A 13,515-nucleotide genomic window follows, 5' to 3' on the forward strand; every position below is an offset into this window, starting at 1 on the left:
ACTGGTCAATTTCTGACACTGGATTGGTCATTACTTCCTGCCTGTCTAACATAGATGTGGATGATGCGGGATAGATGAAGGCTGCAGTCTAAACCTTGATAGTGATGAGTCCTCTAGGGCAGAAAACAAGCCAAAAATTGGCCCACGTTCATCACCAACAGATCATTAATATCCAAACATTTTTCTTGGTGTGTCATTGATTTTAAATATTCTCTTTTATCCTCTAGAACATTTATAACTGTCTATAGAAAAATAACATGTTAATACAGTGCCTTCCCAGACATTTTAATTTCCGTTACACTTTTCTGATAAAGTTTGTCCCTCGAATAAGTAGGTGGGATGGTGTTATCATACAGCCATCAGTAGGGGAGACAAAATGCCTCATTCTGTGAGAACCCAGGAGAATATAGGGTGTCTTATCTTTGATGTAGGCAAATATCCAATTATGAAAGTCTGAGTGCCTTATCCCTCAATTGCCTGAGTCTTTTAGACTTTTTATTTAAATTTAAGGATAAGACAAAAGAGAAAAGATTGCCTTGAAAAAGGGCCAGTTAATGCAGTCACTCAAGAGCCAAAGCTACAAATTGTATCAGTAATCCTAATTACTGTCTGCAAGTCTCCCAAGAGAGTTGAGGACCTCTTTCAGATTTTAATTAATGTATTTTAGTTTTCCAGGAGAGAAATTAGAGCCATTTTAGAGTATCTGTCAGTTTTATTAGTAACTCTGTATGCATTATAATTCTTTCCACAGAATTTAGATGAAGAGAAACAATTACTTTATGATTTTCCCTGGACAAATGTTGGAAAGTTGGTGTTTGTGGTAAGTTAAAAATAACTAAAAAAAAAAAAGAAAAAACTCAGTTGTTTGGGTTTTTGGATTTTTGTCATTTCTTGTTTTTTAAAACAATATTGTCCCTAGCAGAAAAGTTGGTATTTTTTAAAATTTGACAGTAAACATAATTAGCTTTCTTATATTCTTATGCATGTGCTATAATCCTTGTCACTCATCAGTGGTGAACCTAAAATTGAAGAATCTTAGCAAAAAAAATTATTAATTTTAATTTTGTGTCTAGTCCTCACCATACTACCCTAAATTATTCTAGTTGCAGAGAGAATGTGAGAAAAGTAAAAGATGAGTTCATTAAATAGAATTATTTTTGAAAGCCCAGAGCAGAGGGGTTACAAAACATGAAACTGTAATCACAGGGTAAATTACTCTTAGTGTGGGGGTTGACCAGTGCTTTTGGAAGTTACTTCTTTTGAACAAAGAATAAAGAGTTATATAAAAAGATATTTCTATTAATATCTGACTCTTTGAAACTCATCATTATACAGAAAAGTCTGCAATTCTTAACAAGAAAAATACTTTTATTTTTAGAGTATTAAGAATGGTACACTTTGTTGTTGTTAGAACAAATTCATGATTCTTCTGTTTCTCTACTTTGCCAACTACATCCATTTTTTTGGTAGAGTTCAAAAGATTATAGTTGATAATGTGCATATCTAGTGGTCATTAAAATCCATAATTTTTTTTCCTTCAGAAATTATTGAAATAAACACACAAAGGAAGGAAGATAAGGATTTGTACATATGGGCCTCTCTCCCATAAGGAAGATGGCCTATATAAATAAAGGGCTGTATTGCCAAGCAACATTTGGGCACTGACTCCACACTGCCCTGTTAGTCAAAAGACCTGTTTCTGACTACATTACTTTAATTACTTGGGCACAATTCAATCTGATTTCACTTTACTCTTAAATTAAGTGGAGCCTGACCTGACTCCTCTTCACTGACTCTCTCTCTCATCCAGCTCCTTGTCAAAGGATCTGAGCTGTTTGAAAATGAACAAATTTTACCCTACCTGCCCCTTTCATGTCCCAAATTAAGTAGTAATAAAATGCATTTATGAAATTGAGTGTTTTAAGGGTCCTGGACTCAGAGGTTCCTGAATCCAGCTGTACATCAAATTCACCTGAGGAGCATGTTTAAGATAATAGATTTTGGGGCCTCATCCTCCTCTCCTAGAGATTTCTAGTTCAGTGGATGTGGTTTGGAGACCAAGAGTCTGCTTCGACAAACTTTTCAGATGATTCTTCTCACAGCCAGTTCTGCCCAGCTCTGCCTATCTGCGTGACCTTGAGCAAGTTATTTAACCTCTCTGTGCCTTGGTTTCTTCATTTCAAAATGGGGATAATTGGCTTTCCCCTAAAGACTTACTGTGAGGATTAATGAGTTAATACGTGCTCATGCTCATTAGGTGTCAGTTATTACCATTATAGCATTGGCATCCACTGGTGGTTTCTTTAAACTGAAAAGTTCAGAGGTGAAAAATTCCATCCCTATTTGAGTTACACAAACCCATATTGCATTGTGGCGACTTTAAATGTACAATTAGAATATGCCTCCCTCTCCGCTTTACCTCTTCCATCTGGCTGAGAATCATTATGTTGGGCATATTCCTTTTTGTAGTCTTGCCACCCTATCCATTATTAACGAAGTTAAAGGAATTTATAATATTCCATAACTAAGGAACTGTACGAAGCTCTCACTATCAACTTTGAACTTTATATTAATGATCCCAGACTTAATAAGATTCCTTATATCTCTACTGATAGATACTTATACGACTTATAACAATTCTTTCTCTTTTCTGTCTCATCCCTCAACTGTCCCTCTAGATTCCAGCTCTCTCTCTTCCAACTAGAGGGGTTTTATATTTTTTCAAAACCCTAAATAAGTATCTTGTGTTGTTCACTATCATAATTCTATTTATTTTATCCCCAGAATTTATCATAAACTATAATTATGTGTTTATTTGCCATCTCTCCCACCAAGATGTATTTCCATGAAGGTAGGGACCTTATCTGTCCTATTCACTGTCATTTTCTCAGTGCCTACTGCAGTGTTTAGTACATCACAAGTTTTTAACAAATATTTGAATGCACTTCTAGAATTTGTTTGCTGAGTAAGGGTGTTGAGATTGCATTTGAGGGTGCTTTCATGATGGGCCCTTCTCCATTATATAAGTGGCCTGACTAGCCAGAGAAACCAAAGATATTCTTCAACTGTCATACCCAGTTAGTGTTTACCAGAAGATACTGGCTAGACACTTTCCTGGATTTTTCCTGGATTCCTCTGTCCTGTGACATTTTTGAAAGAGGAAACAGTAATTTATCTCTCAATAAACTTTGAATGGAGCTTTATACAATAAGTCCTCACTTAATGTCAGAATAGGTTTGATAGCTTTAAGCAAAATGACATATAATGAAACCAGTTTTACCACAGGCTAATAGATAGAAACAAGAATTAAGTTCCTACAACATCTCATCAACATTATGACGAAATGATGTTTTTCAAGGACCTGCTGCACATATGTGTATTTCCAAATCTGTAGTTTTCCTTGCTAAATAAAAAATGAAGGGAACCGTGGCAAATCAGAGACTTTTCTTCCTGAATCTGATTTATGCTTTCCCTCCATAGGGTAAGAAATTCGAGATTTTGCCAGATGGTTTGCCCTCAGCCAGGAAGCTCATATACTACACAGGGTGTCCCATGCGCTCCAGACACCTCCTGCAACTCCTGAGCAACAGCCACCGCCTCTACATGAATTTGCAGCCTGTCCTGCGCCACATCCGGAAGCTGGAGGAAAATGAAGGTATCCTGGGGTCTGGGATGGGGAAGCAAATGGTGTTTTGCCATCCGTGGTCATTCACTCTACAGCTGCTGTGAACTGTGGCTTTAGGGTCCTGAAGAGTGGGGTTTTGAGGACTGAGCCTCTCCAGATTCAGAGCACTGTTCCTGTTTACATCTCAGCACTGTTTCAGAGGGCAAGGGATAGAGCCTTGAGGCCCACCAACCACAGCACCTATCCCAAATACCTGAGGTTATCCCATCCTGTAGCTAGCCCTCCAGTATAGCCTCTTTAAAGTTCCCTCACATTTGGCTAGAAAAATCCTTGCAAAAAGCTGCCACATGAAGGTGCAGGCCAAAGTTTATCTGCATCTGAGAGCTCTGTATATACACCAAGTCATCTTGGCTCTATTATCCATAGGCAATCTGAACTTCTTTCTGGTAAAGGTAGGTCACAGAAATGTAATGTCTTCCAGTCTCTCTTACTGACTGCTGGGAGGCTCCCAAGTCGGCCTCAGGAAGAATGACAAACAATGGAGAAAGCAGTTTTCATTTGAGGATTTTATCAGCCAGTGCGGTGGGGGCTGCCCTGTGACACAGAATAGAGCAGTCTATTTGGAGCCGGGAGTCCTGGCCCTGAGAAGGGGAACACATCATAGTGAGGAAGAGGAAGGCAAGGATGGGGCCTCCGACAGTAGCTTCAGCTTTCCAGTACTGACCTCATTGTTAGCCCAGTTAACACACACCGTCTCATTCCACAAAGTGCTGCTCTGCCTCCTTATTTATATTTAATGCCTTCAATTTGTTTGGAAAATTCATGTTGTACTAATTCTTGGTAATTCTATTAGATTCGTAGATTTGGGGGTGTTTGATCCCTGGGAGGCAGATTCATACCTTAGGTTCATATCTGAAACAGACATTGACCTCTCAGACCCCACCTTTCTGACAGAAACAAGACAAATGCCTGTCTTCTCTTAACAAACAGAAAACTTTAGAAGTTTGCACATCTGACTGATTCCTCTCAAAAGCTGTCTCTCTCTAAACGAGACCCAGTTTGGAGATGTCATTGTAATTGGAGTAGTGATTAGAACATGAATCATCTCCCACTGTCTGCCACCAAACTGCATCTGTCTTCTGGGAAAATTGGTAAAACTGTCAGGTGTGTTGGCTTCCTCTGCTGCCAGACTGCCAGCTCTTCACCACGATGACTCATTGGTATAACAAATATATCTCTCTGATGCTGACATGAATATTAAGAGGAATTCAGACAGGACAGGAAACTCGTGAGAATAGGTGACTTCCTGAGGTGCAGAGCCCTCATTCGCCAAGTCAGCGTTGTTCCTAACTATTGCCTTGAGAAGTTTATTTATTCCATCAGCTCTCTACCAGCAGCATTTTAGTAAAATCTTATTTAGGTGACCTTAAGAGGAGCTCGTAAGAGCTTCAACGAATTAAAGAACCTCCCCTATAGGGTCTAAGGTAAAATTACAAAGTATTTTGAGTTCTCAGAGGGTGAGTTTCATCCATTACCAAGTATATAGTACAGAGTACATTTGGGGACTTACATGAGTAGGTCTTTTATTTGGAAAAGTTTACATAGATTTCGGGGATGGAGGGGAAGGAGACTTTTTTTTCTTCTTCCAAAGAAAATATACTTAATTTCTTCTACTTAGAGATCCCTCCAGGTCGGAAGGAAGCCTGGAACCAGGTTTCCCTGGACCAGCCCTGGCCCGAATCCAGTTGTCTCACCCACACTTAAGGACTCCATCGTTTTCTTAAGCTTTCTCAGCATTGGTATAGCAGAAAAGCAGCACAGAAAGAGTCTGTGTTTTACTCGATCAAATTTATTTTAGTCACCTTGTCCGAAACACCGTTTTAGCATTTTGTAGTAGAAAATGATCATAAGAATTCTTCTATAGAATTTAGAAGAGAAGAAATGTCTTTTTCATTAAATAAAATTTTTGTAACCCAGCTTTAGTCAATAGCTAGAGCTTATTCTCAGGTCATATGTCCAGAGGCCACTTTGACTGCATATATTCCAAAACAATGTGTGACAAACTTTGCGGTCTCTGGGCTTTTACCACAGGGGAAATGAAAGGACACTGACATGTTGGCCATCTGCGCTGTCCGTGCTGGTAATTATTAGGAGGATGACAGGTTGCGTCTTGCCTTTCTTAGAATAAATTTGTGAATTATTTCAAAATTTCCCTCAGTTCGTAATGAGCGGTATGTAGCTTCCTAAATGTTTGCAGGTCTAAGTGATGTAGCACTGTGAAGGGAACAGAGGCCAGCCATGTAGAGCGCCAAGGCTGAGCCGACACTTTGACAGGAAGTAGATTTACACTAGACTCCTACTGGGAAGAGAGCAGGCTGGCAAGCGCTCGTCTTCCAGTGAGTATACTAGTGAGTATGGAAAAACTATGGTTGGCTCCAAACCTTTCGGGAAGTTGGGAGTAAGAGGACTAGTTATAAAGAGGCAGAAAAGCTTTTAAATTGCTAGATCCACAATTCCCAACTGTCTTAGAACTCCGATATGTTATAGAACATTTTTCTTTTTTTCTTTAATTTTTTTCTCTTCACTTGCCACCCATCCCTTAGGGACCACATGGCTATTATTTTGAAGCTACAGTGAATAGAAATTGTATGAGAATTTTGCAGATGCTTTTAGCTCTCCATCTTTGTCACAACCCCTGTTGCCTTCAAAAAACAGGAATCCTTAGAACCTAGTCTAGCCCTAAAAGATGAGTGAAATGTACTTTGGTCTCAATGATATGTGTGCTGGGCTGCAATGTCCGGTTCCAGTCTTCTTTCTGTGTGGCTACACACACTCGCCTTTGTGTTTCAGCCTGATTCCTTAGAACTAAAGTGAATGGGCTAGAGCCCAGAAATGTACACATAGGCTCCTCCAAGCATTTTTTCCATTTTGCATTCTGGAAAGCATTGTCTTCTCTTTCTGCTGATGCTCAATCCCTCTCTGGGGAGCCTGTGGCGATTACACTTCGGAGCTGGATTCAGACATTAGACGTGTAAGTGTTTTCACTTAACCAAGAAATAGAACAATTAAATCCATTTTCAGCCCCCGAGAACCCAATTAGTCTACTAGCTAGCAGTTTCTGAAATAATATCAACTTAACATTCCCCAAATACAGTCTTCATTTTTTAGCATCGTTTCAATGTGTTCTTTCTCATCAGTATTAAAGATACAAGGAAGGTAAACGTTTTTTGTTGTTGTAAATTTCCGACCTGAAATACAAAAATAATATTTTTTTTGTCAGTCATATACCTACCTGCACCTCAGTTGTTACTTTTGTGCCTTAGCATAATGGTTAGTTTAGAATTTGATAAAAGGAACTTTCCGATATTTTGTCTTTGTATTAAAGAACAGCACTGACTTGTTAAAGAACAGTTTTACCAATCAGAGGGCACATGGCAAACCAATAGTGATTATTATGTTTTCTAAATGATTGATAAGGTCTCATTTATTCAGCCTAAATGGAGAAAAGTGATTTTCATTAATATAAATCTAAATTTTAGAATTCTTTGAAAGAAATTCTCAGAATAGTTTTATTTTATATTGTATTTGACAGAGCTAAGCTAACAATGGACCGAACTGAACAATTGAACTAACAAAATGAATGGCAATTGGCATAATTATATATATTAAACAGTCCCCTATAGCAGTGCTTCTAAAATTATCTTTGGGGAAGTACCGAGTTTTTAAAATTTCTAATCCACCGTGGACTGATACTTTTGCAAAATACAAAATCACATTAGTGGCTATCATGACAATGTCAGATTGCTCTAAAACTTGCTAAATGTTTATTCTGTTATTGAAATTGTTTCACTATGGACCATTAACAGTTTGTTGACAAGAGTGGTCTGCTGACTTATACTTTGAATAGCTCTGTTCTATAGTGCTCAAAGCTGTAAAACCTTTCGAGTAGTTTAAATACGCCCCCAAACCTGTCGTACTGGTTTTTATTCATTTTTCAGTCTCCTCAAGTGGAGTTCCTATTAAAATTATGACCACTTTCCATTTAGTAGGTTCTGAGTGTGAAATTATACTTGTTCTTGGCCTAATGACTCACTCACGCTAACCTACTGTTTTTTTTTCTGTCTTGGCCAAATGTAATGACAAGCTGTGTTCCTCACCACACAGAGAAGAAGCAGTACCGGGAATCCTACATCAGTGACAACCTGGACCTTGACATGGACCAGCTGGAAAAGCGTTCCCGGGCCAGCGGGAGCAGCGCAGGCAGCATGAAGCACAAGCGCCTGTCTCGTCACTCCACTGCCAGCCACAGCAGCTCCCACACCTCGGGCATCGAGGCAGACACCAAGCCCCGGGACACGGGCCCAGAGGACAGCTACTCCGGCAGCGCCATCCACCGCAAGCTGAAGACCTGCAGCTCAATGACCAGCCATGGCAGCTCCCACACCTCAGGGGTGGAGAGTGGTGGCAAGGACCGGCTGGAAGAGGACTCACAGGATGATGGTAACCCCTCCCCCAGCCCTTCCAGCAGATGGTACTGACTCGTCCTCACTTGCTGTCTTCTGTTTTTCCTCCTAGTTGTTTTGTTATTTTTTCCAAGTATCGGTTCTATAGAATCCATTACAACTAAGAAGTAATAATAGAGAAAAAGAGGGCCTTGCCATCTTCCCCAATGACTCGGTTGTTTGTGTTTGTGGACAAAACATCCCTTTACTCATGATCTTTTGCCACGGCAGGGTTGGATGTCATGAATTCTGAGTTATAGCAGTTTGTATAGAGTAGAAGTTAGTCCTGCAGCCCTTGTCTCTGCATTTCTGACGTCCAGATAATAGGCATTGATTAGGACAGCAGATTAGATACTATGACAGTAACAGAAACAACTTGAACTTTGACAAAAAAAAAAAAAAAAGTACCCAGGCCATTAGATTAATTAGTAAGTATTTCTAAAATACTTCCTGTGTCACCAAAATTCAGGAAGTATGAAAGAAATACAGCAACTGGCTGCTTAATTCTGTGTTAAGGAAACAAGATGAGGCCTGCAACACAGTGACCAGCCATGGCAGCTGCTATATCAGCCGAACTTATCATTTGTGTACATCCTTTTTATTATTTTTGTCTCAAATAATTGCTGTTAACAGTCTGAGGGAAAAAGAAACTCACTTCATTAAGGAAAACTGCAGAACATATGTTTGATTACTATAGAATTCATGTGGATCGCAAATTGGATCACTGAATACCCTGGGGATAGATAGCTATGAGAAATGGGGAGCTTCGTGAACTCTTAGTTCTGTCTGTCAGCAGTCTGCTCTGGCATCAGGCAAACGGCCCATCAGTCTCAGTTTGCTCTTTGTCATTGCAGAATGGTAGTGTAGCTTTTCTTGTTTCTTAAAGAGTAAATAAATGATTGATAGTCAAATCATGGCATCAGAAGACATATAGGTAACACAGCAATTCTGTGAAAAAGGTACAAGTAGCATCTAGTTTGAGAATTGTCCCTAGAGTTTCCTAGTAGTCTCATTAGCAAATTTTAAAATATGAATAATTCCATAGCCTCCCTCAAAGTGCGGCTTTGAATCATGGTGGCCATTTCTGTTCATGTCATTAAATGTCTTACTTTTGTGTGTATTAGAAATAGAGATGTTGGTTGATGATCCCAGGGACCTGGAACAGATGAATGAAGAGTCTCTGGACATCAGCCCAGACATGTGCATCTATATCACGGAGGACATGCTCCTGTCGCGGAAGCTGAACGGGCACTCTGGTGAGCTCTAACAGGAAGCTCTCCTTAGCTCGTGGGTTGCCCTGGATTGAAAAGCAGGTGCCTCAGGATAAAAGGCAGAGTGGGGGGGCTCTAGATCAGAGGCGGGACTGGAATTAGAGCCTTTCCAAGTCAGTGTCATAAACTGCAGGCCAAGGCCTTTTGTGGAGAAAAGGGAAAGGGAAGAGGATGGAGTACCCAGGATTGGGAAGCGACATCTTCCACCCCTTAGTCTGGAGAAAGCTGTAAAATAGGGTTTGTTCTCTCCCCCCACCCCAACCTCCCTCTCTCTCCCTCTCTCTCTCTCACTCGCTCTTGCTCTCTCTCTCTCTCACTATTTTAAATGATAACCAGAGAATCATAATATATCTGGAAAGGGCCTCAGAGACCCTTTAGACTGGCCGCCTCCTTTTTACAGATGAGAAAACTTATAGACTAGAGAGGACAGAGCTTCTTGGCTAGAAGGAGAAGTCAGGTCTCCAGGTTTGTTTTGTTTTGTTTTCTCCCACTGTATTATACTAGGTACAGGAGTCTGGAGGAAAAAGTGTCACAAAAGGTTCACATAAAAATTAAATTCCATGCTTGATGAAATCTTCTAGAAAACATGCATTCACCGTAACCCTATTATAGGGTTCTAAAATATATGTAATGTAATATATAATCTATATTTCTATCAAAGGAAAGATACTATCTTCCAAAAAATAGCAGCACGGGTTGTGTTAAACCTCAGTTATTTCTGCATTTGTTAACGTGTCATGGATTAGTCTCTGTTCTTTAGAGGAGTATTCCTTAGGAACCAGCACTGTCAAAATGGCCTAGGTGCCTATTGTCATTCCATGTCGTGACCCCCAACCCTGACAGTGAGCCTCTCCCATGCTCCAGGGCCTGGGACTCACAGCTGAATGGAAGCCAACACATGCAGCCCCCATCATCCTGGCACTGACTCTGCAAGGGCACGAGGAACCTTTCATTACAGAATTCCATTTGCTAGCCTAGAGGAACCACGGCCTTCAGATGCTCTGCCAGCAACAGACTTGCCAGTCGTTGCATGGGATCACTCTGCCTGACCAACGAAGGCTCGGCGGGCTGGTGCTCTGGTCAGGCTTAGAGTGCTTATCCCCAGTCCCCCCCCCCCTCTTTTTTTTGCCCATTTGCTTAATCGTATTGAATTTTTTCTTACAAATATATTTCAGTATATGTTAAATATCAATTCACAATTATGTGCACATTGTAGGTGCACAGATAGCATGCTCTCACTCACTGTGTGTATGTATAAAGAAAATGTCTAAAACAATGTACAGGAAAGTGCCTGTGGGAAAGGGGTATGGGGGAAGCAGTTAACACAAAGATAGTTAACACAAAAAGTCATTTCTGTCAGTTACTAGCAGTGGCTGAATAAAAATCACATTACTTGGGGTTTTTTTTTTTTTTTTTTTCTTTTATCAGGTAGGAAGATATTTCAGTCATTTATTTGGCCTTAAGGATCTGGGACTTGACCTACCCACTTGTTTTTTCTTTTTGCAAGAAAAATGTCAGTGACCTTTCTTTATATCTCCTGTTCTTGTTGGCAGTTTTACCTCATGAAACGTTTTTTGGGTACTTCACTCACATGCCGCAGACTCATAAGAAAGTGTCCGCCCTGGGTATCTGTTTCTGTAATGTTAACAGGTTGTCTGTGAACACTGGGGTGATTAGGGGCTCTGTTGATCTCAGAGATCCAGAACTGAATTTTCACTGCAGCCTCTCGCTTTCAGTCTCTTACTTAACCGATGGGATTGGCTGTAGGGGGCACATGCCATGGTGTCCTCGTCAGCCAGGAGGAGCTTCTGTGAACTGAGTGTGTTCCATATGCAGGCCCCATACCTTGCGCTTTAATCATCATAAAACTCTATTGACAGGTGCTGTTTTCAGCCCCCTCTTATAAAAGGAGGAGACTGAGACATAGGATGGCTAATAATTATGTGTCTGGACCAGGTTCCAGCCCAGATCTGTGTGGCTTCAGAGCCAGAGCCCTCACATTTACTCAGTGCATGGCCAAGGGAAACCAAACCTAGAAAGTTGTGTCACTGTTGAGGTGTGGTTAATTCAAAGCTGGTGTCATGTGGAAACTAGGAAGCCTTTGGGAGATATAGTTAAGAGACTGCTTTACACCTACAGTCGTGGTTTTTATTACTAACTTCTGCGTAAATAGCTTAATTAGAAGTTTATTTTAGATAATTCAAACTCTAAACTCCTTCCTATACTCAAACCCCACATTTATCTCATTCCAACTCCCCCCACCCCCCACACACATTTTACTATAAGATGTGAGATAACATGTTCTATCTTGGTTGTCTACCGCCGGAGTCACAATGAGGTTTTTCAGTAATAGTTAATATTTGATCTTTCATTCTTAGGAGTAGTAGCATATATCGGATATGTGACAAGAGGTATGAATAATTTGAAGTCTACATTTTTTTTCCCTCTGTGTTTTACTTTAGGGTTGATTGTGAAAGAAATCGGTTCTTCCACCTCCAGCTCTTCAGAGACCGTTGTCAGGCTTCGTGGCCAGAGTACCGATTCTCTTCCACAGGTATGGAAGGAATTGAAAATTTTCAATAGGAACTTAACATTTATATTTATATAAACAAATGAAAATTAAAAATCGTAAGGAAATGAATTTATAAATGAATTTTATAAATTTATGAATTTATAAAACCAGATAGATTCTGGTTTTATTCTGAATTTATTTCCATTTTGTTTGCTAGTTCCATTTATCATTGAGTTGATCTTGTTTTTGGATAGATTATGTACTTTGTTTCACTCTTTATGTAGGCGGGAAGTCTGTAGTCTTCAGGCTTCAGGTTAAGAGAGACAGAGAGGGAGGGAAGGAGGGAGAGAGGGAGGGAGGGAGGGAGAGAGAGAGAGAGGGAGAGAGGGAGAGAGTAAGTATTGATTGACCTCAGCAACTTGTCAGGTATGTTGTGGCAGAAATGTTTCCATATGCTAATTATTCCATTCAGAGTGAATTTTCGGAGTATGCTAAGCAAGAGTTACAGCCTGTGTTCACTGGTTAGACTATTAAACTGTCAAAAGATATAGATAAATTAAAATACTCTAATACTCATGATTGCAGCACTTGAATACAATGTATGACTTACATTCATTTCCATTTTCTGAGCACTCTCTCCCTATGCTCCTTTCTTGGGTTCTCTCTGGGTTTTTTTTTTTTTTTTCTCCCCGTATGTTTCTGTCTTTTCTTTTTTTCTTTGCATTCTGGCGATCTTTGCCTCCTACAGTTTTCTCTCTTTTTTCCTTTTTTCTCATTTGTTCTTTCTTCCTCATCCATGTAAGTAGCTATAATGTGAAATGTTATTTATTAAATATCTTTCCGAACACTCCAATGAGTAATTTTTAAAGCAGTATCTGTAGCATGATGATTGAATGTATGAGCTCCAGGGTCAAACTACCTGGGTTTTCACCCCTGCTCCACCACTAGGTGCTAACTCTTACTGTACATAAATGTTCATGAGGTACAGCTAAGGATGGGATTCCACACCTACAAAATGGGGAGTGTGTTTGTGACCCTGCCTTGAGGATTTGTAGCGATAACCTGGTGAATTCTATGTGTGAAATCGGTTTGGCCCCTGGGAAGATGACATCAGTACAGGGATTGTCATCTTCAGGGAGTGCTCAGATGTGACATTTCATAGTTAAATATTGTGTTGGTCTCAGACTCTGCCCTCGCCTCCTGGTTCCTTTGCCTCCAGCAAAAGTGACATCTTGTTCTAACAAGGTCGGCCTTTGTGGTGTTCAAAAGCAAAAGTTAGAGATGTGATGCCTTGTTTCCTTAAATAACTCATTTAGCATCTTCCATTCATGTAATTAGCTGAGCCATTTTTTAACCCATTTATATTTTCAGCCAGTACCACCTCTTGGGATAATGAGTTCCGAAAGTCTGCTACCTGCTGTGTGAAGCATTTGGCAGAGCGCGGCCTCTTGCAATGTTCAGGAGCTGCCTCTTAATGCTGGCGCTTGCCTCCCAACCTTTTCTGCACCAAGAACATTTTGTATTATTTTTCTACCTAAGAATTCTGGCTTTTAAAAAAATAGTTTTTCAAACTGTGTTTCTCGAGCAATAATTGGTTTGTTTTCC

General features: G+C 40.1%; 1 protein-coding gene across 4 annotated transcripts in view; it reads left to right on the forward strand.

Moving 5' to 3' along the window:
- FRMD6 (FERM domain containing 6) overlaps positions 1-13,515 on the forward strand; it is a 70,301-nt gene that overhangs the window by 53,330 nt on the left and 3,456 nt on the right. For all 4 annotated transcript variants that reach the window (XM_016120809.2, XM_016120805.2, XM_016120806.2 and 1 more), the window contains exons 9-13: positions 752-820; positions 3,481-3,655; positions 7,790-8,125; positions 9,252-9,383; positions 11,861-11,952. In XM_016120809.2, the coding sequence (XP_015976295.1) occupies positions 752-820; positions 3,481-3,655; positions 7,790-8,125; positions 9,252-9,383; positions 11,861-11,952 (804 nt within the window). The remainder of the gene's footprint in view (positions 1-751; positions 821-3,480; positions 3,656-7,789; positions 8,126-9,251; positions 9,384-11,860; positions 11,953-13,515) is intronic.

Source organism: Rousettus aegyptiacus, unplaced genomic scaffold (genome assembly GCF_014176215.1).
Source record: "Rousettus aegyptiacus isolate mRouAeg1 unplaced genomic scaffold, mRouAeg1.p scaffold_m13_p_3, whole genome shotgun sequence".
Taxonomy (NCBI): Eukaryota; Metazoa; Chordata; class Mammalia; order Chiroptera; family Pteropodidae; genus Rousettus; species Rousettus aegyptiacus.